The sequence below is a fragment of the Chelonia mydas genome, chromosome 10, assembly GCF_015237465.2.
Source record: "Chelonia mydas isolate rCheMyd1 chromosome 10, rCheMyd1.pri.v2, whole genome shotgun sequence".
Taxonomy (NCBI): domain Eukaryota; kingdom Metazoa; phylum Chordata; order Testudines; family Cheloniidae; genus Chelonia; species Chelonia mydas.
In genome coordinates, this window is record NC_051250.2 from 9,884,666 (window position 1) to 9,908,792 (window position 24,127).

Below are 24,127 nucleotides of genomic sequence, written 5' to 3' on the forward strand. Positions count from 1 at the left end.
TTTTGAACAACCTTCAGCCCAAATGACCCTCCCAAGAAAATCAACGACCAGATCCCGATACCAGTAGAAACCTAAGAGAAGCTTGTATTCTGGGTCCTCACAGAAATGCAATGAAATATATTACTTTAGAGAGAGACCGCACAGAAGCAGCTTCTTTCTGGCTCCCTAATGCAATGAGTAACCTTGAAAAGGCCAAAATAAGTCAAAATTCATCCTAAGGCAAGTTCAATAACCTCAGCAGAATTATGCTAGGAATGAATTTGACACTCAGGAGAGAGAAAAGAGGAATTCTAGTTGCATGCATATGTTTATTAGATACATTTTATCGAGGAGACCCTAACCCTCAGGCCAGTGGGAGGTAGGAGCATCATCAAGAATGAGACAGGTTGCACAACCTCCAAATACCATAGCAGACAGCCACAAAGCAGCACTCAAGCTTGTCAAGAGCATGTTTCCTTCTTGACTGCAGGTTTTGTACAGAGAATCAAATGCAGATGTTTGGGGAGTGGGAATAAAAGAGAAAGAAGAGATGGTAGAAAAAAATATGCCACACACATCCCACTGACTGATTAGCCTAGTATCCTAAGTCATTGTCTTTTGGGAGGTAATATCCTATACTACACAAGATACTAAAGTGACCAGATGGGGGGGAACTTCCATTCCCCCCCAGAATTCTTGGGGGATCCCAATTCTAAATCTTTTGGTAATTCAAAGCAGTTGGGAAAACTGAACATGATGCAGATAAACCTCACCCTTCTGTCAGCCTAATTAATTTCCAATTTATGGGGAGGTGTTTCCATTATGTACAGGGCAGGATGAGAATCTGTAAGGATCTTGGGGCCTGGTTTTCTCAAACCATGGCTGGGAGACGGCTTGAATCACTTTCATTCTCTAATTCTTATTAGTGCCATTTCAGGACTTCCCTGCCAATAGAACAGCTTGTGCTGCTGCTACAGAGTTTCTCAGTATTGTGCCTGAAGTGAGACTCATTCCAGAGGGAGAGCAGAGTCCTAAACTGGCCCTCGTGCCCCACAAGAGGAATGAATCAGTGGGCTCAAGCTACACCTCTGCAGGCCGCTCCCCACTCTGTACTAAAATAGGGATATTCTCCTAGAATTAGTGTCTTCAGTTGGAATTTACTAATATATCTATGTAAAGTACCATTTACACTCTTAACAGAAGGGAACAGTCATGGACCATTTACACACAGAAAATTTATACTTACATAGATCTAAATTAATACTCTGAAAACAGATTTTAAAAGGGTTGTTTCTTAGATGTCATTCTCCTTGTGATGTGCCACTTTGGAAGCTGGGGAGTCGATTCAGCACAATTGGCCTCTTAGGCTCTAGCTCATGAGCTATAATGGTGCGTAAAGTCTATAGTTCCATAGCTGTAAGGAAACATCCAGCCATTCATTCTGAAAGGTCTCATACAGTGCAGTTAAAATGAAATAGCACCCATAAAGAGGATTTGTATTTGTCATCTTTTTAACTTAAATATTCAAATCTTTTTAAAAAATTTAAATTAAAAACGGTGCTCCTGCCCAAGTCTATTCACCCCACAGCAGATGTTTACAGCCACATTACAACACCCCGAAAAAACAGAATTTAATGGAAAAACACCATCATGGCTAGATGTTTGCCACTACTAGTGGTGCCAGATGCATATGATGTAACACACACACACAGGTATGTATTATCCTGAATATAACCCACCTACTGAAGAGAATGACTTTTGACCTAACCAGATACAGTCACTAGACAGCTATGTATAAAGGGGGAACTCTTCCCTGTAAAGTCACAGCTACATTTTGGTCAGCATGAGGCTATGCGAATAGTTTAAGATCTTGTATGTACAAGGAAGTGTGCTTCTCATCCCTAGTAGCTCAGGAAATCTCACACTAGACAATCTTGTAAACAGATTTCCTACAGCACAACCCTCTTCAGCTGGTTCCCCTGCATTTTACACAGTACAGCAGTAGTGTATGCTAGAGATATAGCAGCTTTAAAACAATTTCTTTTTTTAAACTCAAACAAAAAAAGTCACATAACTGGTATTGGGCCCAAACAGTCTTACCACAGGCAGACCTTTAAACCATGGCATATAAATGAGCATTTAGGTCAGAGGGTCACTGAAATTGAAGGAAACAACAACTGTAGAAGAAAAAACGGGGGGGTGGGGGGGAGGGGATGGGAGATGGCTCACGGCCTGGATGCCAATAAAGATTGTTGCTGCATGTTCACTAACATTCACAAAGCAAAAGATCAATATGCTGCATTATAATGGCAAATCTACAAAGCTGGTCACATCTGTTTTACAGACTGGTTCTTAATGCCCAACTCCAGTTTATTAGCAGCAGGATTAAGAAACCCAAGATAATTCAATTAAATAAAAAAGGCTCGTAGTATATAAAAAAAAAATCTAATGTAAAGCTACACATAGAACTGAAGCCACTGTTTGATTAAACAAGCCAAGGCATGGCTTAAACATTTCTAAAGCTGGCCACGGTCCCCAGCGCTGCTTCCTGCTCATCAAGCCAGAACACCTCAACAGAGAGGGACAAGGTAGAGTCCATCTGCACAACCGGCATTGTCAGAACCTTTACAATTCCCTATGCTGCAACTCACAACTATCCAGCGTAGTTTGTTGCTTGGGACACTGCATATCAGACAAAGATGCGGATAATCCCCACCTGAGGATTTAATCATTCAAACACAGGGCTGGGTTTAAAGGAGGAGCTTCTGGTCACAAAGAAAAATATGCAGAAGTTAAAAACCGATCTATTTGTAATTTAATTCCTTTCACTGCATCTGCCATCCAACTTTCATGCACATACCTATGGCAGAAAGTTCTTTTCTTCCCTTTTCCTCGCATTCAAATATTCAGGGACATGCTACAGTACATCAAAGGTGCTAAGGGTCTCCTCGGGGAAAAAACCTCCAGTGAACTCAGAGGTAACGCTGTAGCTCCAGCCTGAACACCTCCAATTGACCTAGTGAACAATGTTCCACATCACACTACATGCGAGTTAAGGTCAGCAGCTCTCACTTCGGTAGATTTAAGTCCCCAACCTTAAATGATTTTTTAAATAATTAAATGGGTTGTGGAAGCGGACTCTGAATAGCAGTTGTGTCTCTAGGTCATTCCATACATACACTGAGGAGTCAGGCATCTAATTGGGGTTCATGCAAAATCAAATTAACAGTTGCTACTCATATTCAGTAGTTTATTAGCTAATGTTAATAAACTCAGCCATTTACATCGTTGTTGATAACAAGTATCAAGAATTATCATGAGGACCAACAGCCAGTACATTTTCAAATAAAAATGGAAGCTGTTTACAGCATGGGCTATAGAAGCAAAGAAAAGGATCCTGCATTTCCTGCCTATTTCTTCACCTTTGTAAAATTTAACTCCATTCTGTGTTTCTTGCTTTACAGAAAAGCTGCAACTGGCAGCAAATTTCTAAAAGACAAAAGATTGAAACATGGCAGGATTTTATAATGAGCTGGTCAACATGACCCCTCCAAGTCCCCCTCAGAGCCTGCAGATCCCAAATGTGTCATCCTTTAGTCTTCTCCCAGCCTTGTGTTGGGCAGCATTCAATGTAAGTGCTCTGTCTTCACCAAAGGCTAAACATGCTGCCCCCTACAGCTCACCCAGTCTCTCCTGGCCCAGAAAAATGGGACTGAGCTAGAGCTATGAACTTTGTTCCCACCCCAAAATTGACATATTGCAAAAATATACTTTTACAAAGCCAAGATCCAGAGACCTGAATTTAAAATAATTCCAGTGGAATAAAACCAAGAACAATCCCCTGCAGTGTTTGCAACCCAGGCATCACACTAGTAGTGCATGAGTGAAAGGAGCTATAAACTGCCTATAAATCAAAGTAAAACTGATTCATCTCTCATCATTGTCCAAGCGCCGAAAAATGCAAAAAGGAAACAGTGAAAAGTCAATAGATTTAAATTTTTTTTTTTTCAGTTTTAGATTATCCCAAGGTATGGATTATAGCAGGTAAAGAAACTTTAAAGAATACCATATGGTACAACCTCCATTAGCCAAATATTGTGAGAGATGCTCAATAATTTCAGATAACTGAAGTTTTGGGGAAAATAAGGGGTTTTTCAATACAATTAACAGACGAAGGGGGATATGACCCTGTTCTGGACAAATGGGAGTTTCAGATAATCAAACTTAAATGTCCCTTTAGTTGAAGACCTTACTCTGTATCCTTATCCCAGCTGTTTCCATAGTCATTTATAATACCCAAGAGAGAAAGCCTGTGGACTTAATACTAATGCCCCGTGTACAACATGTGGTGTGGCTTAACTAGCAACTGGAAGAAACAAGAAAAAACGGGCTGAAATGTAAACAGACTTCTTAAAATTTCAGAAAAATTCATTTAATTTTTTTTAATGTTGCAACCTTACACAAAAATTAGTAGCTCCCATTTTCAAATAGAAAGGGGAGTTTAAAAGGCAGATACAGGTTTTTGTATGATTCCTGGGAATTCTTTGGGGATAACATTTTCTTGGTTTCAAGTCAATCACTAAAACATATTCAATATTATTCTGCAAAGGTAACCCAAGTATGGGAGGTCTCATTCAAGTACGCCAGAATGTAGGAGCACCTTCACATAGACAGACTGGTGGGGACAGCGAAATGGCCACTTGTAATTCAAATGACCTTGGAGTTGCACTGAATTCCATCTCCAAGGATGCCTGCCCAAGCCAAGGGACAGCACAGTAATCACAGTCTGAAAAGCAACAGAGATTTGGTGCGAAAATGTAGGAGAATTCATGGAACTAGGCCCGGGTCTGACAGTCACCAGCAATAAACCGCCTAAAAAGGGGAGGTTGTTGAAAGAAAAGAGAGAGCATCTGCTGGTTTCAATACGGCATCAGTTGGAGTGCACAAGGGAAATATTCTCCAATGAAATCACTTTCAACTAGAAAAGAAGGGTCAACAAGCCAAACTCAGATATGGATTCAGTCTGTCTGATCACCAAACATTTCCAGCCCAAGTTCTGCATTCCAATAACCAAGAAACACCACAACCCATTTCCTCCATATTGGTTATACCCAATCAGCTGAGTGTGGACTATGATTAGCAACAGGAAGGGAAAAAGACAGCAAGAGAGGATCACCACTACAAGAATTTAGGTTATCAATGCATATTTCATTTAGAAATTATAGCTGTGAAGTTGCAAGCATGGAATGGTGCATAACTTTTATCCCCACTAACTGAACAGCAGAGAGAGTCATTATTTCCATCGCATCCCTATTTTTGTTATTGATTTCTTAAGTTTGTTTACAAACTGGATTTTAATAGATGGCTATTCCAATCCAATACGTTTTATTTTAATAAAGCTGGATATTTTCCTAAGCTTAGATTTTTAGTGTGTGTAAACAGGACAAATTTATCTTACTCATGCATTTAAGTTTCCCTTTTATTTACTTACTTTTAAGGGTTGAAAAAGCATGTAATGGGGAAGAAAACTTGCTTCTGGCTTTGCAACAATCTGCCTTGGCAGGGATGGTTTAGATAACATATTAGATTGTTTCAATCTCCAATATCTATAATTTGCCCTTTTTAAGAGGAAATTCTGCAGAGGAATTTTCATTAGTAACTGCAGTGTTTTAGCTGAGCAGCTTTCTAGAACTGGCAGCATGCTAGAGAACCACTCAGGAGGCCTGAAAGTAGGTATAAATACTCTTATCAGCTGCTACAAATAAGGAAGGAGAACACTTTTCCATAGGCTCTACAGGATTTGGGGTAAGAAGTGCTATTTTTCCTAGTGTGGATCCAACACTAGCCAAGTGCCAACTAAAAGGCTGGCCAAGAAGGGTTAATTCATAAGTGGCACGGCTGCTTCTTAGAATGGATGGTGAATACCCCAGACTGGTGTGGGATGAGGCAGAAAACACTACTTGGATAAAGATTCTGGGGTTTTGCAAGTGGAACCAGTGAACATGTAACTGGTGATAAGTACATTCAATTATCTTCAACTAGCAACTTGGCCAGTAGGTGTTCTGAGCCACAAAGGAGAGTCTAGAAAATGTTACACTGCCCTGAATGCTGGCAAATATGTACACTTTAAAATCTGTACATTTTAAAAGGCATGTCTATAACCCAGCAACTGATCTGTGGAAACACTCACCTGTTGTAAGTCTACAAGTCTCCATTGATTTAATGGATCTACGTGATTTACAGCAACTTATGGTATGGTCCTATTTATGGACATTTTCAGGAAGAAGCAACCATCTCAGCCCAAACAATGTTTTTCATTTGTCACTCATCCAGTATTTGCTCACCTGACCTGTTACAAGACTTAAAAAGCCTTCCTTAAACAAAGGATTCCCAGCCTTATAATTCTTTCTGGGGGTTTGCCGAAATTCAAAGTACCATTCACCTGAAGTTACTGACTGGCTGTAGGGGCGCAAACTGTGCTGCACTCTCATCATTGTGCCCTATTTCTGAGTCTGTGCTAATAGTCTTCTCTTAGAATCCTGGCTTTGAGCAAACCGTTACATCAGCTGACTACTGTCAAAACCCCACACTTAGCCACCTACAGAACGCAGAATAGGTGCAAAGTTGCTGAATGGCTGACTGCAACTGTTAGGCAAATTACAATAGCTGCCACCAGATTTCAGAAATCAATTAAATGAACTAAAATCCAGAGAATCTGTACGCTCACTGTTACCAATGTACAGATACATTCGAATGGTCAAGCTATAGATGCATCACTGTCTTCAATGCTGTCTGTTCCTCTAAAAGTGTAACCCTAAACCATGTCCCCCAGGAATTTTCTCCTCTTTTGGAAACTGCAAGAAATTCGTTTTTGTGAGGCAAAACCAAACTTGCTCAGCTTTCATTTAGAAAGTGGATCTCAGTCAGAGGGAATGGGACTTGGCAAAGAGAAAGGAAACCTAGAAGAGAAGTAGTGTCACCTGTTTGCAGTTAGCCATTACTACTACATTTGCCACCTCCTTAAGATGCTAGAAGAAATTAATCAGCTCTGCTTTACTCCTTAACACCTGTGATCTGCCAGGTGTATAGGATACGAATGGTCTCATTTGCTGTATTTTGGGGAGATCCGTCCCATTAAAAGTTCCACACTGAGCTTGCTGCTCACTGCACTCTGCTCCATAACAGTGCTGTCAGTTTGGATTTAACAGCAAGATGACAACACTGCACTACATCAGTGGAAGCACAAAGGACAGACAGATCCCTAGAAAGAAGACATGCTCCAGCATTGCTAGCTTACTTTTCCCATTTCCAAAGCTATCAGGATTTTTAAGTTAAGAAATGTCTTTGGTGTTTACACAGAAGATAGCAGAAGGGGTTGTACTTAAAAACTAACAACTGATTAACTGGAGGCTGAAAAGAGGGTGATCCTGTTTCCTCAACCACAATTCATGCCATGCAGAGCATCCAGTTCCCCAACTGCTTCAAGTGTCTCAGAAATCTGTAGGGATACTGGGTCTGCACTGATCTTTTTACTACATTCTGAAAAGAACATGATTTATCCAACTGCTAAATTAAAACAAATATATATTTAAAAGGAAATTATCTTGACTCCTGGCCAGTCCTAACAAATGCAACTGACTCCTGGTCCTTTGTCTAACTATATCATTGGGAGGCCTGGGTTGGGGAGCAAAGGAAAACCTCAAAATCCTGTTTTAAAAACAGCAGTTAACAGTTTTCATGTAGAAAATGTGAGGCCTCCGTTTTCTTGGTTTGCATTAGTTTATGAGATTCATTCTCAATACTGTCTATAATCCCCATTGCCCCTCACCCCTGGAATTTAACCTCACTGTCTCAGCTTCACACCATGGGACACCTGCTGAAATCCACTTCCAGCAATGCCAGCTCCAAGTTTGAAACTGGTGCTGGGCTGTTGACCTTAGGCCATCTGGTCTTCAGGCCAGAGGGTCGTACTGCCAGAAAGGACTGAGATAACCACTTTGATGCAGAAGGCTAACCATTTGCCCCTTGGGTTCACAGGAAAAATGACGGTAGTTTCACTCTAGGATGTTATGAATAAACCATATTGCCCCAGAAGCAGGGGGACATATGAACAACTAGAAACCAAATATACACAGAACCTTTCAAAGGTGCCATTTCTCACATGTTCAGTCACTATGATATTTTGCCGTGAATTCAGAAGCAGATGATGAATAACTGTGAGAAATCAGTGTGAGGACAACCCACCCCTTTTTGTTTTTTTCTCTTTTCTTTAAAAGAAATAGATTAATGCTGCTCCTCCATCTTCTCACTTTCCCTCAAAGAGAATGGACAGAAACCACATTTTGAAGATCCATCTGGTTGAGCCCTGTAGCTCACCCTCCCAAATCCCAATATAAACAAACATGGGTATAATGATATTTCACGGGGTGGGTTTGTTTAAAAAAAAAAAAAAAAATCTGCCTTTTCCCCCCAGTTTGGTATCATGTTACTTTAATGCTGTTCCTACGAGAAGCTGCACCCATCCTTCTAAATCTTCGTGGGTGGCCCTTTTCAATGGTCATATGTTTTGAAGCTCTGAGAGGCAGAATAGCAAGGCATCAGAGATGATCAGCCTTCCTCCCAGAGAGCAGATGCGTCTGTGATACATTCCTTTAGATGCTGAACTGTAACTCCCATCCGAAAGGGAAGGAGATTAAAAAAAAAAAAAAAAAATCCCAGCAGTCATACAATCAGTTGTCTGTATTTTTTTTTTAAATCTAAAAAGAGGGAAAATATTCCATAAGTAAAGGCAGAACTGAGTTCCAGGTACAGGTAGTTGGGAGGATTTTTTTCATTCTTTTTGGCACCTCGAGATTCTAAGAACTGTTGTTGACCTGCCCTTTAAAATGTAAATTTTAAAAAGAGCTTGTAATTCTCTAAATTTCGAACTGTTGTTACAGTTGTGGTTTTTCTTTTCTTTGAAAACTGCTTTCGAGGCTCATGCCACTGCCCCACCTACATTCCTACTATCGTCATTCGTCATTCACTGGTTGCCTGTCCTTGAGGCGCTGTTGATGTGATGACTCCAGTTTGAGCCTGGACTGCTCCGCTGGATTCTTCCATCCGGGGTTTTTTGACATCTGGCTCACCCGAGGGTGCTGCAGGGTCTTCAGTCGCTGCCTCACATATCCGGCTGACCACAACGGGAGTGGATGAGCTAGCCTGGGCTGCAAGGAGCTGTAGCGGATTTGTGAGAGCTGCGGAGTGGGAGAGAAAAAAGTGTTAATTCAGCCAAAAATTTAAACAACATTTGCAGGTCTAAAAAAGACAGAAGTAAATCACACTGGAGAGCAATCATACTGGAGATATGCAACTGTCACCTTCAGATGTGCTTTACAAACAAACTCAGAAAAAGTTAGTTAAACTCCTACGTGAATTTAAGAACATTAATCCTTGCTCTTCCCTAGCACCTTCCATTGAAAGTTCTCAAAATGCTTCACACGTCAATTCATAAATAAACCCGAACACCAGTGAGCTAAGGAATTGTCCCAGCTGGGAAAGCTCCTACTCTTGTGTTTTAACCCCTAGTCCATGACTGAAAAATTCTGCATCCCTGGACTATGAGACTGAAGCTCAACTTACTGCATGGAGCACCACAATCAAAAGCTTCTCCCAAGCTGCCATACCAGCATGCCTTAAGCCTGACCTGGATGGACCACTGCTAGGGGCATGAGGGTAGTTTAGTCTCCATTTTACAGGTGAGAAACTAAGGCAAAAAGGTTAAATGACTTACCTCAGGCCACAGAGGGAGTCCCTGTCAGAGCTGAGATTAGAACCCAGGAGTTCCTGGGTTCCAGCCCTGTTCTCCAAGAACTAGGCTGAACTCTCACAATAGTAAAGAACTGGGAAATAAGGTAACCCTACTTTCAGCTTACAGAGTTTCAAGAGTTCTGTTACTGAAATTTCTACAGTTTAAAGTCACAGCAAGACAGAATACGCTTATACCTTAGCAAAAGCGTAAAATAGCTTCACATTGATAAAGATGGCCAAACTGTGAAGGACATCAACATGGTAAGAGCTAGCAATACAGGAGTGTCCACTACTAGAGGCACAAAAAAGGAGCACGGGGATAAGTAGTAATGGAAGCAGAACAAAGTCCTTCAGAGTCCAGCAAACTACACCAGGCAATTGCGAAGGATGCCATGCACCAGTAAGGTCAAGAGGATGAGAAAAAGAGAAGACCGTCAGGGTTGGATGAGAGAAAACCACTGACCACTATTCAGAAAAGCCATCGTGGAATTCTAGGAGGAGAAAACCCCAGGCTGGGAAACATGTTAAAAACCCAGTCAGCCTAAGGGAAGAAACTATGTTTTTCAGCTGTGCATAGTGAACTGTGTCGGAAAGATACAAGCTCTGCATCCTCTGCAGAGAGACTCTAGCACCACTTCAACAGGAAAGCTGTGGTGTCACCGGAAAGATTCTAATCACATCTGATTACAAAAAAGAGTAAGACAAATTTCAGTGATTTCAGAGCACCTTAAACATAGATGAAGAATAATTAACAATCAAATGTCCTACTCTACATCAGTCTCATGCTACTGCAGGATAATACCAGCTCCATTTATTTTTAATCTCTATTCTTATTTAACAGGTTTATATATTGAGGACACTACAGCTACTCACTACTGGTTTCCATGACTGGACAAGGTAAAACTAGGTAGAACTCTGGTGGGAAAGGTTAAAAAAAAATGGTGGTAACCCTTCATCCAGCAGCGGACTAAACCAAAGAAATTACTCGTAGGACAATCCAAAAGATGCTGTAAGAAAGCCAGCATAAATCCCGACAAAGTCTTCCACTCTGACTGCCCGTAAGAGTCAGGGTGGGGGTGCTGGGACTCTGATTTCATAAGAAGGGAAGGCAAAACTCAAAGTGCTAGGGTTCTGCCACCACCAGTCATTACCCTTAAAGCGACAATACCTAATGTCCTGAGGAAGCACTAGAATAACCTCCCAAGGGAAACCAGACTGGACTAATTACTAGAAAATATCCTATATGGAACAATCCTGCATTGATGTAGAAGATCCAGTAGGCCCTCTCCATTTCTACAAGACGAAACCATGCACCATAGTACTGGTTCTTTCCCCAAGACTTTGATGAGTGAGAAGAGACTGGGGGTGAGACAGTGAGGTATGGAGAAAAGGATTTTCTGAGAACAGAATTGAGGGTTTAGTGGTGTCGGAAGAGCACTAGGGAAGATTTATTATGTAATATTGAGGGCAAGAGTCGACTGGCAAGTGTCACGGATCCACAAGAGGAACCCTTCAGTGTGCCAGACCTCCAACTGATCCTACTCTTTCTTCACAGTAGGCCACACAGCCTCACTGCCTCCAAGACAGCCTCTGGGCTCCAGCACTTCTGCTTCACACCATGAGCTCTGCCCAGTGAGTACAACTAACACAGCCCCCAATCAGAGACTTTTACACTCTTTGTAGGCTAATGCACCTCAGCATGTATTTACAGTGACACCAGGCAGTTTCTCCAAAACAAAATAGGGCTTATTAGTCAACTGGAAAAAAGCATTGCAAGTCCCTAGGTTAGCCTAGAGAAAAAGGTTAAGACATAGTCCATCTGGCCAAGCCAGTGCTATCCACCAGCCACGCTGCTCTGGATTCCATTTCAGGGTCTCCGTCCCTTTGTCAGTCCCAGGTGAGAGCTGTCTGGCCTCTTCCAAAAAACAACTCTTATCCCCCTCCTATCACTTCTCAGGCAGAGCCATGCGGAGTTCACATACACCACCTGCTGGAGCTGCCGGCTGTCAAATGTTGATTGTTCAGTTGCTGGGGTTTCTCATTGTCTCTCTGGATCCTCCTTGAGCTGGGACGGTCTCAATCAGTTTTTTAAACAGCCCATTCACTCCACCGAGAACCCAGATGTCTCTCACACCACTCCTGTCTCCTGTTCTGCCCCAAGAGCAGACCTAACCCTTTAGCCTCCACTGGGTAGCAATGCCAAGTGCAGAATTCATAAAAACCATTACATAAAATTTCTACTTTTTCACAGCAAGAAAAGTCAAAGTAAGAGAAAATGGGCTCAAGGAAGGCCACATTTATTTGTTGAAAAGATGCTAACCCTAGATGGAACAGAGACTGGAGGGAGGTGGGGAAGGGATAGACAGATGCATTGTCAAGGACCAAAAAAAAGGGACTGGACTCTGCAGAGGCGATGTTGGAGAAGTGGTCTGAAGCAAATGGGATGAAATTCAATAAGGACAAATGCAAAGTACTCCACTTAGGAAGGAACAATCAGTTGCACACATAGAAAATGACTGCCTAGAAAGGAATACTGCAGAAAGGGATGTGTGGGTCATAGTGGATCACATGCTAAATGAGTCAACAGTGTAACACTGTTGCAAAAAAAGCAAACATCATTCTGGGATGTATTAGCAGGAGTGTTGTAAGCAAGACACGAGAAGTAATTCTTCTGCTCTGTTCCACACTGATATGGCCTCAACTGGAGTACGGTGTCCAGTTCTGGGCACCACATTTCAAGAAATATGTGGACAAACTGGAGAAAGTCCAGAGAAGAGCAACAAAAATTATTCAAGGTCAAGAAAACACGACCTATGAGGGAAGATTGAAATAACTGGGTTTGTTTAGTCTGGAGAAGAGAAGACTGAGTGGCAGACATGATAACAGTTTTCAAGTATATAAAAGGTCATTACAAGGAGGAGGGAGAAAAACTGTTCTCCTTAACCTCTGAGGATAAGACAAGAAACAATGGGCTTAAATTGCAGCAAGGGCAGTTTAGGTTGGACATTAGGAAAAACTTCCTATCAGGGTAGTTAAGCACTGGAATAAATTGGCTAGGGAGGTTGTAGAATCTCTATCATTGAAGATTCTTAAGAGCAGGTTAGATAAACACCTGTCAGGGATGGTCTAGCTAATACTTAGACCTGTCTTGAGTGTCTGGGGCTGGTCTAGAAGGCCTCTATGTTGTTTGAGATGGCAGAGCTTTTTCCCCGCAAGGACTTAGAGCATGAAGGTTGGGGGAGAAAAACTGTTATTCAGTGGTGCAAAATGTTGCACAATACACATCTTGCACACACATTTCAAATTGGATGTATGGGAAAACTCATATGTCAGGACCTATGTGTAGAACTCTAGAGTTTGCAGTGCATGTGAAACTACATCAGGTGATTGAGCACACAGCCATAAAGGAAAGCCATACCATAAGCACTGCCGGTGATGCTGTTGGTGGGGATGGCATGCTTCCCATTTTGTGTCACCGCACGAACAGGTAGTTGGTGTTGTCCAATGGTCACTGGAGTTGCCTGCTGAAGGATGGTAACAGTTTGCCCTGGGACACCTTGAGCCATCTGACTGGCAACTGTTTGGATGACTCGACTGGCAGTGGGTATTGTGGCAAACGCAATTGTTGGTTTCTCATCCATGCCTGTTTGGACATTAAACAGAAAGGAGAATCATTCACCTTGAGCGGTCTTCATTATCATTAATATGCTAACAATAATGCATACCCCAAGATTAGACAAAATGAAAATACCCAAGCACATATAGCCAAAGTATCCAGATACCACCAAATAATTTGCCTTTGATGAATCCCACAAATCAGTATCTCTTGGGGATGGGAAGCATCACTTCTCAGGTCAATGCAGCTTAGTCTCAGAGTAACACACTTGGGCTCCAAAACAAGAAGGGGTTGAGGACATGGCTGACTGGTGTCGGCCTGATCCCGGGAGATGTGAAGTACCCAGAAATCTTTATGAAGGATCAGGTTCTCCAGGGAACACTTTCTGTGGGCCGATTGACACAATGGGATCCGCACCGAGAAGGCTGGGAAGCTCATTAGAGGAAGAACATTGCAACCAGTGATATAGGAATGGGGAAGGATTACTACCTATGAGGAACAAATGGTTATTCTGAAGCATTTCAAAACATCCAGCCATGATTTTTCAGTAACTCCACAAGTTTTCTTACTGTACCTAACACAAAAATATCTATGCAACTATTTACCAATGTCAGGAATAGACTTCCTCTAAGGCACAAGCAGGCCAACTAAGAAACAAGGTTATAAAAATGTCATCCTGAGGCATAAAAAGGTTCTCCCCATTGTTCTTTTCCTTATCTGCATGTTACTACTTTGGCATGAATAACAGTCAGTGAAAACTAGACTACGAGATTTCCCTGCCTGTACACTAACCACCCTGAGCCTCAGCTACACAACAGGGAAGGAACCATAACAGTATCAAACAGCCCCAGTGTTTGTGGAGTTAGGGACAGCTCACTCTCATGCCTACACTTGGGTGAGATCACAGGGGAGTGGAGAGGAAACAGACCCCTTCAATTTTCACCTGCCTTTGTGCACAACAACTTTCAACTAGCTGTGAAGGATAGGGGAAGGAACCAGCAGAAAGGGGGCAGTGCCTGGACTGATGCTGCTGTTTTAGTGCGGCAGTGTTTAAAACCTTCCTCCTCATTCCTCCAGGTTAACTGATCTGCTCAACAGGCAGCGAGCAGCTGCCAGGAAGCCTCTTGCCTCAAGGAGCAACCCTGTCCCTTTGTTGGCCAGCCAAAGGCTGCAACTGAGATTTCTCTCTGCAACTGACTCAGCTCATTGCCTGACCTCTCCAGCCAACTCTGAGATGAGGAGAAAAGGAGTGATGTCTGCCCAGGCAGGCAGGAAGTGAGGAAGCTGATCCAGCAGGAGGACCCCAACATCCCCTTTCTCTTCCCCATCTTAACATCAGAGAAACAAGGGAGACATGGAAGAATAGGAGAGGAGAGCTCAGGCAGGGTGTCAGGCTGGTAGAAGGGTGTAAAGAGGAGTGGTGGGGGAAGTAGGGAAGAGACAGATTAGGAGAGACAAGAGAGCCAGCAGGGAGAAGGCAGACAGTAGGAAAGGCAAAGGGGAGGGAAAAGGAGATGGCAGAGTTGGGGGGTGGGAGAGAGGATGAAGAGTCGAGCTGGGGAAGGCAGAGGCTGAGCGGAGGGGGGAGGAGAGGATCTAGCAATGGCAGAGGGTCAGAGAGACAGAAGCCTGCTCTACACTAAAAAGTTACATCTTTTTAGTAGCTACATCTCTCAGGAGTGTGAAAAATCCATACCCACAGTGACACAGTTAAGCTGACCTAACCCTCGGTGTAGAGTGTGGTAGGTTGACAGAAGAATTCTTCTGATCTAGTGACCACCTCTCGGAGAGGTGGACTGCCTATGCCAACCTGAGAACCTCTCCTGTCGGCGCAGGCAGCATCTACACTGAAGTGCTGAGGCTGTGCTACTGTACCACCACAAGTGTAGGCAAGCCCAGAGATTGCTGCTGGGAAGCCTGGAGAACCACAGTGGGGATCTATTCAAAAACTTCAGGGAAGTTTGAAGGTGGTCAAAAGCAAGCCAACACCAAAGCAAATGCTGAGTGTCCCATATTACTATTGGGGAGGGTCTTTTGTCTTGCCCTGCCCTCCCCTCCTCATCCCAGCTTGTAAGCAAAAAAAAATCACTCTTCTGCACAAACACCCAACGAAACTCACTGTTCTTATTGTGCTTGTACATTAATTGTACATTTGTACAATAATATCATGCAATTATGAGAAGAGCTGCAGAAAAGGACATACTGCCCAAGTGAAAGCAGACAGAGAATGATCCTTTTATAGAACATTAGGTATTTTCAGGGTTTAGCTCACTAAGTCCACTGAGGCCAGAGTTGGCCAGTTTAGAAAGATATAAAGTGATCCTTATAATAATTGGCTTTTGCAGAGTCTTCTAATCACAAACACTATATGCACTTCTACAAAACTCATTTCCAGAGGCTTACACCTTTCCTCCCTTGGAATATATTTTACATATCCACAGAAAAAGGACACAGTCTCAATTACCATCAATGTCACCTTGAAACAAACAGCTTCAGCCTTCTCTGTGCTGGCTTTCAAAACAGAAAAGAATACCTTGGGATGGTGGGAGTTTTGTTTTGGGATAGCAATGCCTTTTGGTAATTTTCCCAATTGATCAGAATGGGCCACAGTCCACAAGCATATTGTAGGTGGGCACCAGAACTAGAATAAATATTCACAGCCATATATTCAGCTTTGGTCACCAGTAAAATTCTAGCTAGATTTTTACTAACTGAAGGCCACACAGAGCTCAATTCTCCTGCTTACTGCTAGGCAGACCTAGTGTGAAAGCTCTTACCCAATTTAAATTGTATCTTATGACTGACCTCTTTTGTCAACGGCTAAACACCCAGGGCGTGAAATAGGTGTGCAGAAAAACCCTACAAGTCCAGACAAATCTTCCTTTGTCAAGTAGGGAGGGAAATGAAACAGACTACCTCGATGATCACCAGCCAGATCCAGCACTGTTCCTGCTGCTTCGTGAGCACCGCCACCTGGGCCTGGATTTGTCAGTATGTATCCGTTAGCAGAACTTGAGGAGGAGGTTACAACCCTGACCATTGTAACAGTGGGTGCTTGCTGCACTACATGGATTGCATGACCAGAAGGCTGCTGAGAAGTCACTATTGGCATGTAAGCTACCGGCTTTGCCACTAAAGTGGATGGCCGGGGAGGAACAGCCATGATCACCGGCTGGGCACTGACAGGTGATCCTGAAATGGAAGAGATACGCATGTTAGAACACTCATTTACTCAGACTCATTTACTGACACGTTTCTAATAATGCATAATGCTGAGCGGTGCAGTATTTGGAAAAGAATTCAAGTTATTCAGACAACATTCAATCTTGTATTTCCTAATTTTTGAGTGGCTGGCTTTGCAATCTCAACAACATTTTGAGTGTAGTTTTTGTATGCAGTGTGTGTACACACAGTGCAGGATTTTAAATGGGTTGCACAATCATGGGGTTCATACAGACCTATCACCACCCAGCAGTTTCACTTTCCCAGCATATGAGTGAAAAACTCCACCCCTGCTCAGTGCTTTTTAAATTATCAGGTCACATGGAACTCTGGGTGGAGACAGCAGCCCCAAAGAGCAACCGACCTAAATGGCTGAAGAGGAGAGAGGACAGATCCAAATCCCCATTCAGATTGACTCCCTCCACTCCCCATCCCATCACCATGAAACTGAAGCGAATAAGAAAGACAGTCTAAAGCTATATACCTTTCCCAGCCTTCAGTGGTTAAGTATGGAGAGATGAGGCCTTTATTTGAAATATATAACACCCTCCCACCACAATAAACACCATCTCCTGCAAAATAGGGGCTACATACCAGGCGCACTTTGTGAATATCGATACTCTGGAACAGAGGCTAACTTTGACGCAAAATCATGTTCATGTGGAATGGGTGAGCCCTCCCTGGACAGGCACTCTGGAGTCTGTAGGCCACTAGAGTGAGGGGACAGCAGGCCGGGATGAGTAGGAGAGGCAGGGGCACTCCTGAAACACAAACCAGTGCAAACAGAGTCAAAAGAATACATGCTGGCCAACAAAGGCCTCAGCAGAAGAGCTTCTATTCTTCCACAGCACTAAGAAACCATTCTTGTGCTGTTTCTACCGTCCTACTCTCTCCAATGAAGCCAATAACATGGCATCTTTGCAGCAATGCCACTCTTAGTAGGGAGAAATCTGAATCTAAATGGGCTACTCAAATGGATTTTTTTTTTTAAATAGGTTTTAGTTGGTTGGCTTTGTTTTTCCAATCCTGTTTTTGACAGTCCCTTTGATTAGTACGTGCTACAATTTAAACAAAACATGAAACATTTAATGAGAGAGTTTTTCTGTTCCTCTGTTAGATGGGGGATGACGCCAAGGCTCCTCTCCCACTATTCCTGTCCTGAGAGAGGCAAAAACAGTGAAACTCCACTAAGTGCTGCCAATGCACAAAGTACACTGAAGAACTGTATTTTTTGCTAATTTTAAGTAACAGGAATTGCAGGCTTTATTTGCAATTATAGCAGATACAAAGTTTTCATGCAAATGTGATCTTCAAGTTGTCAGTATTACAAAGGTCGGGAATTCCCAAGAGTACAAGCACCATTTAAGAGAGTCACTGTTCATAAACCCAAGGGAACAGCTGCAAGCACTCCATTTCCCCTCTGACCAGGGAAAGTAACCAGCCTTAAATGAGAACACTTTGACACTCTGGATTGAGTCATTAGAAAAGTCTAAAAGTACAAAGAACACTGAATCTTCAAGCAGTTACCTCCGCAACATACCCAAAACCCAGCTAGCCAAAAGTGACAAAGAGTTCTGAAGTCACTCCTAGAATCTCCCTTGTCAGTACATTGGACCAGCAGCCTAGCATAAATATTTTAGCAGAGAGGATTATGGATTTCTAATTCCTGGGTCTTTTAAGTTATTTCTAATACTATACTCACTGGGTGTGATGTTTAGTTATAGAATCTCACTGAATAAATTAACTAGATACATTGAACTGTGAGGGATCCTGACTTTATTTGCATTCATTTTAACAAAAAAACATCATCTATAAAACAGAACTGTATTCTCTATGGGACTCACATTTTCATTAACATTCAAACAAACAATATCCTTCTCTCATACACGCCCTATTGTGGATGTCACCTTTTTATTATTAATTTTCCCTTAGCTTCACACACATTTAGACAAAATTTGGTCCCTGTGAGAGCAAAGGGTAACACTGTACTAGCTAGGATCAATTAGTCCAAACAGCTAAGCTTCTCCTCCACACCCATACCATTGGCTGAGGCAGTTTCATTTAGTCCCATACTACATCCCTTCTACTCCATTGCTGACAATCATGTCAAATGATGTGATGTTATCTGAAAGAGACTAGTTTAAATACCACATGATTTCTCCTACGACCTAATCCACATGTGGACCCAACTCTTCAGAAATGAACGGCAGGGCTTTGCACAGTAAGCCACTTACTCCTGTGAGAATAAGTTCTGCATTACTATGAAATGACACCAAAACAGTTAGAGATTTGGAACAAAATAAAAAGGGACCTGAACTTACCTGGAGGAGAGGGGTCCAAAAGGGGTTCGAAAACAAGACACCCCTCTCTGTCTCCGTTTTCGGAATGCCTGTTCGACTAGCTTGGCTTCTGAGGCAGGGTCGATTCGCCAGAAGGAGCCCTTTCCAGGCTCCTCCTGGGAGCGTGGAACTTTGATAAAGTAACGGTTCAAGGAAAGGTTGTGCCGAATGGAGTTCTGAAGGAAGCAGAGGAATGAGTTGTTTACTATGCAATGTGGAAACACCAAAGACAGACAAACTAGGCTTCACAGACCAGAAAAGTAACATCCATCCCCTTCAGAATCTCTGCCAGAAACAGTAACAAGCTACCCAGCTACCAAGACTCACAAGGGGAATGGAAGTGATAAGAAAAAAATATGGCTAAATAAGTTACAAATACAGATAGTTTCCATTAACTATGGAGAAAGATAGGTTTGCCTGGCACTGTACTGTTACCTGCCCCTTAGAAACAACTCCTAGAACCAGTGAGGGCAGTAGCTCTTCCACTGCAAGATATGGAAGCAGGGGCTTTGGAAAAGCATAAACAAAAAAGAGATATGTATTGTAAAACATTTAGAACACACTTCAAAGATGGCTTTTTTGTCTTCAAGTGGAAAACTGCCAGGTTGGGCCGCACTGCCTACCAGCAAATCGATCACATGTGCAAACATGAACCACTAGAGGCCACCACACACCACAATAATCATAAAGCAGGCCAGTGATTTTTTTTTTAGACTGACTAGATATTGGGAGGGACACATTAACTGTCTGGCACGGACCTAGCACTGTAGGGTGCTGTAGAAATTACCCATCTATATAAACAACAACTGATTTCCCAGGGAACAGTCCTATCACTGACTAGGTTTAGCACCGCTATGTTGCGGGACAGGCACAGTGAGCCCACAACTGCATAAAATCATTTCTAATTCCTCTTCCTCCCGGCCCCCATTTTTGTGCTTCTCTAGCAGCTTTCAAAGAGCAACAGATGTGCTTTACAAACAGAGCCTTACAACACTGCTGGTAGGGAAGGAAGGGACATATAGAGACCACTTCACCCATCACTGAAATGCAGCCGTCTCTGCAGTATAATGCAGCAGCTGGTTAACAATGCACAGCAACACTGTGGAGAAGGGTAAGGTCGGAAGTGAAGAATTCCATAACCAATTGGTAGTGCAGAGGAAAACTGGGCAGGCAGAATGTACTTATTCTGATTATACTATATATTATATATTCTGCGACCAGCCATGCTGCTCCAGCCAGCTGTACACAGTGGAATCAACAGCTGCCCGTGATTCTCCAGTGCACCAGTGTTGTGTGCCTGGAAGCGACAACACCCAGTTCAGAGACGTGGCACTGGGAAAGGGTGAGTGTGGCTGAAGCCTTGGCTACTTGCACATTAAAAGCAACACTCAAGCAGCTGAATACCCAAGTCTGACATAGCATTGTCAGCTATGGACAAATTGTACAGAGAAGCTGGTGAGATTTCTCAATAGCATGCTAAGTGCAGAGACGTGCAACACAAGGGGCCAGCTTGTGGTTTTCAGACCCTTAGCGGTCCATGATGGTATTTATACTAGAGAGTGACCATACTCTGGGAAAGGAAAGCAATAGTCGTGGAGGGCATGAGGGTTACTGTGATTAAAAGCAGGGAGAGAACAGAGTTGTAGACAGCCATGCTGAAGTGGAACAATCGCAAATGGAGAGGTCTGTTGAGCATCCTCTTCTAAATAACTGGACATCGTCAAGATTTTTAAGGGGTCAAGGAAAATTTGGAGAGAGAACAGGGGAGATAAGACTGATGAAGTGGCTGCTGGTAGCAAGGGCATGGAAGGAAATGAAAATGGGAATGACAATCATGTCAAAGATGTCTCTAGAGATGCAGGCATGGTGAGTGACAAGAGTGGCAAGGATGGGCATTAGAAAACCAGAGGCCCCTGAGCCATGTGGATTGTTTCTGTAGAATAGCCTTTACAAACACAGCCCACAAACAAAAAGTTTAAGTGATGTTATTAAACTGATTATTCCCTAAATTGACTGGAACAGCTTCCCACTACCCCAGTGCCCTGATCCCTCACCAAATGTGTTTCCTTTTAGGATAAGCACTTTAATAGGAATCTCAAAATTTGTAGGTGTCAAGAACTCACCTGCCAGCCTTTGTCAGCAGTCCTGTAATATGGATAATGCTTGGTGATATGGGCGTAGATCCCACTTAGTGTTAATTGCCTGTCTTGGGCTGAAGATATGGCCTGCACAATTAACTGAGCATATGAATATGGTGGTTTGGACTCATCCTAAAAGAGAGGACACAACAGAGGAAGCTTAATTTCAGAATAAGGATTCTTATGCTGGAGTTTACGCAGAAGCCAGATACTAGATGCCTTCTAGATATAGCAAAACTTTCTACCAAACAATATTTTCTGTTGGGAAAAAAAGTTCCAAAGGTTTGTTACGTTTTTAAAATTTTCCATCCATTCCTGCTTCTAGGCACTAGCACCAAGCATGACTTAGTCCTGCTCCACCGTCTCCAGGAGGGACCCCTCCCTTCTAGAAATTGAAGAAATGCACTAGCAAGGTTTATTTTATTTCCAGTTCCTCACATTGCTCCATCAGTGCATCTGCACCAAGAACAGCCACCCTGGCTTAGGGGAGAATTCAGTCTTCATAGCTATCCAGTATTGTGCTCCCTTGCTAGATCCCAACTCTGGCATTACCAAGAGAGAACCTACATCTTCAGCTTGGGTATAAGGTCACTTCATCAAGACTGAATTCCTTCCTTATGACTTACTTTTTGTTTGTTATGTTTTTAAAGCTAATCCTCTCTACACTGCTCTCCTCCCCTCTTGTCCCTGAACTGCAGGCTTGTGTATTCTGCCTGAGTTAAACAGCAAGCTCTTCAAGGCAGGGACCCTGTCTTTTTTCCCCCTCAGTGTATTTTACAAAGTGTTACGTACATCTGTGGAGCTGTTAATTGAAGAAGAAAAATAAGACTCCTTGGTTTTAATACTTTTCAAATATATAGCTTCTTCGGGGCACACCTGCATGTCAGGCTTCATGGTCCATCAGAAAAGAAAGATTCCTGTAACTTGACCTTTTAAGTGAATGCAGAAAATAAATTTGGGCAGCTAACCTAGTGGAGATACCCATGAGCCAGTGACTGACACAGAGGGGGATGACCCAGTGACCCTCGGGGCGTTAAGTATCCCAATGGAAATATGTAACTCACAACACACATGTACAATGGATAAATTATCTTTAGGCTTGTTTAACTACAGTATACTGCCAGGCCTGAAAGCCTCCAAAGCATTGCTGGGCAGATAACGTTTCTCTGAACCTTTGGGCTGTCCCCGCCAGATGCGTCTGCCTGCTGCTCTGATGCCGCTTTCGCTGCATACTCTGCTGCCAGCTGCAGGTCCGAGGTAATGTTCTGAACAAAGCGATATCCTGAGGATCCAGCACCACGTGGACTGGCCGGGCAGGAGTTGGGAACACTGGAGGGGGTAGAGATGAGAGAGACACATCCATCTCCAATTATTTATTAACAGCAACAAGCGTACACACAACTCCTACCATCCAAGGATCTCTAGGCAATTGGCAAACAATTAAGAATCTGCCTCTCTGAGAAGTAGGTAGGTAGGTACTGAACTTATTTCTCCACATGGGTTAACCCAAAACCTAGAGAGGTTGAATGACTGGTGATGAAATAAGTAAGTCCTGACTTGACTCCTAGAAGTTCTGACTTCCTGTCACCTGCTGTAGTCACTAGACAACACACAATATCAACGCATGAAGCAGGATCACTCCTCTGTGAAGCCAGCATGGGACTCCACTGAAAACCAAATATTGTATCAGAGTTTGGCTTTCTGGAGTAAATAAGTTATACAAGTAATTAAAAGCCTTACTCTTCAGTCATAAATCTGGCCAATACCATTCTCTGTCTAAGATATAGATGTTGATCGCTCAACTTCTCTACTTAAAAAGGCTACTTATACTTTTTACAATATCACACTTAAAACCATTGTGACAGATGCATGCACTGGGTGCAGCATCACTGGGCTTCAGAGGGCTGTTCAACAACACAAAGGTTAATGTTAAGTAGCTAAAACCACAGCTATCTTTAAGAGCCACCTATCTCCTTAACCTACCAGCATTCAAACCCTACTGACAACCAATGGGAGTTGCAGATACAGGTAGAGCGCCCTTCATATCAATGTTTTTGCAGATTGGTTAGGGGAAAGAAAAATAATTAAGAGTTCTAGGACTGCCACAAGATGGCACTTTAGGAACAATTATGAAATAGGAAAAGCCACACCAAGACTGGTATAAAGTTACAAATAAACAACGAAGGTGGGTTTAATCTGCAGCACCACTCAGACAGACACACAAGTACATACGGCAGGATGAGAATTAATTAGCAAGACTAGTCGGGGGGGATGGGGGGGGGAGTCACACATCCTTGATTTGTGGGACAAGACTGCTTGACAGGTGAAATGGGGAGTCTGAAGAATCATTCATGTGTTGTCCCTTCTCTCCAGGGCTGAGCAGCACAGTGAAATGGACCACAGTCCAATCACAGGATTACCTACTTCTTTCCCATTAAAGTACAGTCACGATGAACAATAAGAAAGAGGAATGGTATTTAAATATTTACATATGGAGATAGAAGAAATTTTTTTTATTGTAACTGCATTAGAGGAGGATGGGAAAAGACTTCTAGTCCCCTGCAGTGGGCTTAGGTAATGCTGTCACAAATGATTCTCTCAGCAAAATGGCCACCAGCAGCAGTAAGTTTAAGTGCCAATTATAAAAAACAATTTTCAAATGCAGCTCTCAATGTAAACTGAGAACTGCTGCTTCCTAAAAATGGCCGTGTTGCTAAGCTCAGCATCGGGATGGTTTATTTTAACAATGGATTACAGAAAGTTTCCTTGGGATAGGAAGACACAGAGACAGAGAGAACAGGCTCACAGCATCTCAAAGTTTTCGACAGTATGAGATAACTCAAGGGTGATCTCTCCTGTCGCATCCACTGTAAATCCTACGCTCAGCAGGAACGTTACCATTCAGAAGCTCAGGCTGAAGCTTTTAGGAGCAAGGTGTTTTTGGTGGAGGACCCATGGTTATGAAACTCCTGACTCTGGAGACCAGGATGAGTTCTTGTCTCATCTCTGAGTGCAATTTAAGATGCAGCTCTTTGCTTATGCCT

General features: G+C 42.8%; 1 protein-coding gene across 4 annotated transcripts in view; it reads right to left on the reverse strand.

Annotated features, from left to right (window-relative positions):
* Positions 1-8,703: 8,703 nt before the first annotated feature.
* The window catches only part of FOXK1 (forkhead box K1), a 72,728-nt gene continuing 57,304 nt past the window's right edge, over positions 8,704-24,127 (reverse strand). For 3 of the 4 annotated variants that reach the window (XM_043524551.1, XM_037910694.2, XM_037910696.2), the window contains 7 exons: positions 22,256-22,412; positions 21,069-21,215; positions 18,928-19,121; positions 17,201-17,367; positions 16,190-16,576; positions 13,187-13,411; positions 8,704-9,215 (listed from right to left, as the gene is read on the reverse strand). In XM_043524551.1, coding sequence (XP_043380486.1) covers positions 8,998-9,215; positions 13,187-13,411; positions 16,190-16,576; positions 17,201-17,367; positions 18,928-19,121; positions 21,069-21,215; positions 22,256-22,412 — 1,495 coding nt within the window. In that variant the 3' untranslated portion in view covers positions 8,704-8,997. The remainder of the gene's footprint in view (positions 9,216-13,186; positions 13,412-16,189; positions 16,577-17,200; positions 17,368-18,927; positions 19,122-21,068; positions 21,216-22,255; positions 22,413-24,127) is intronic. The other variant, XM_037910695.2, reaches the window with a different exon arrangement.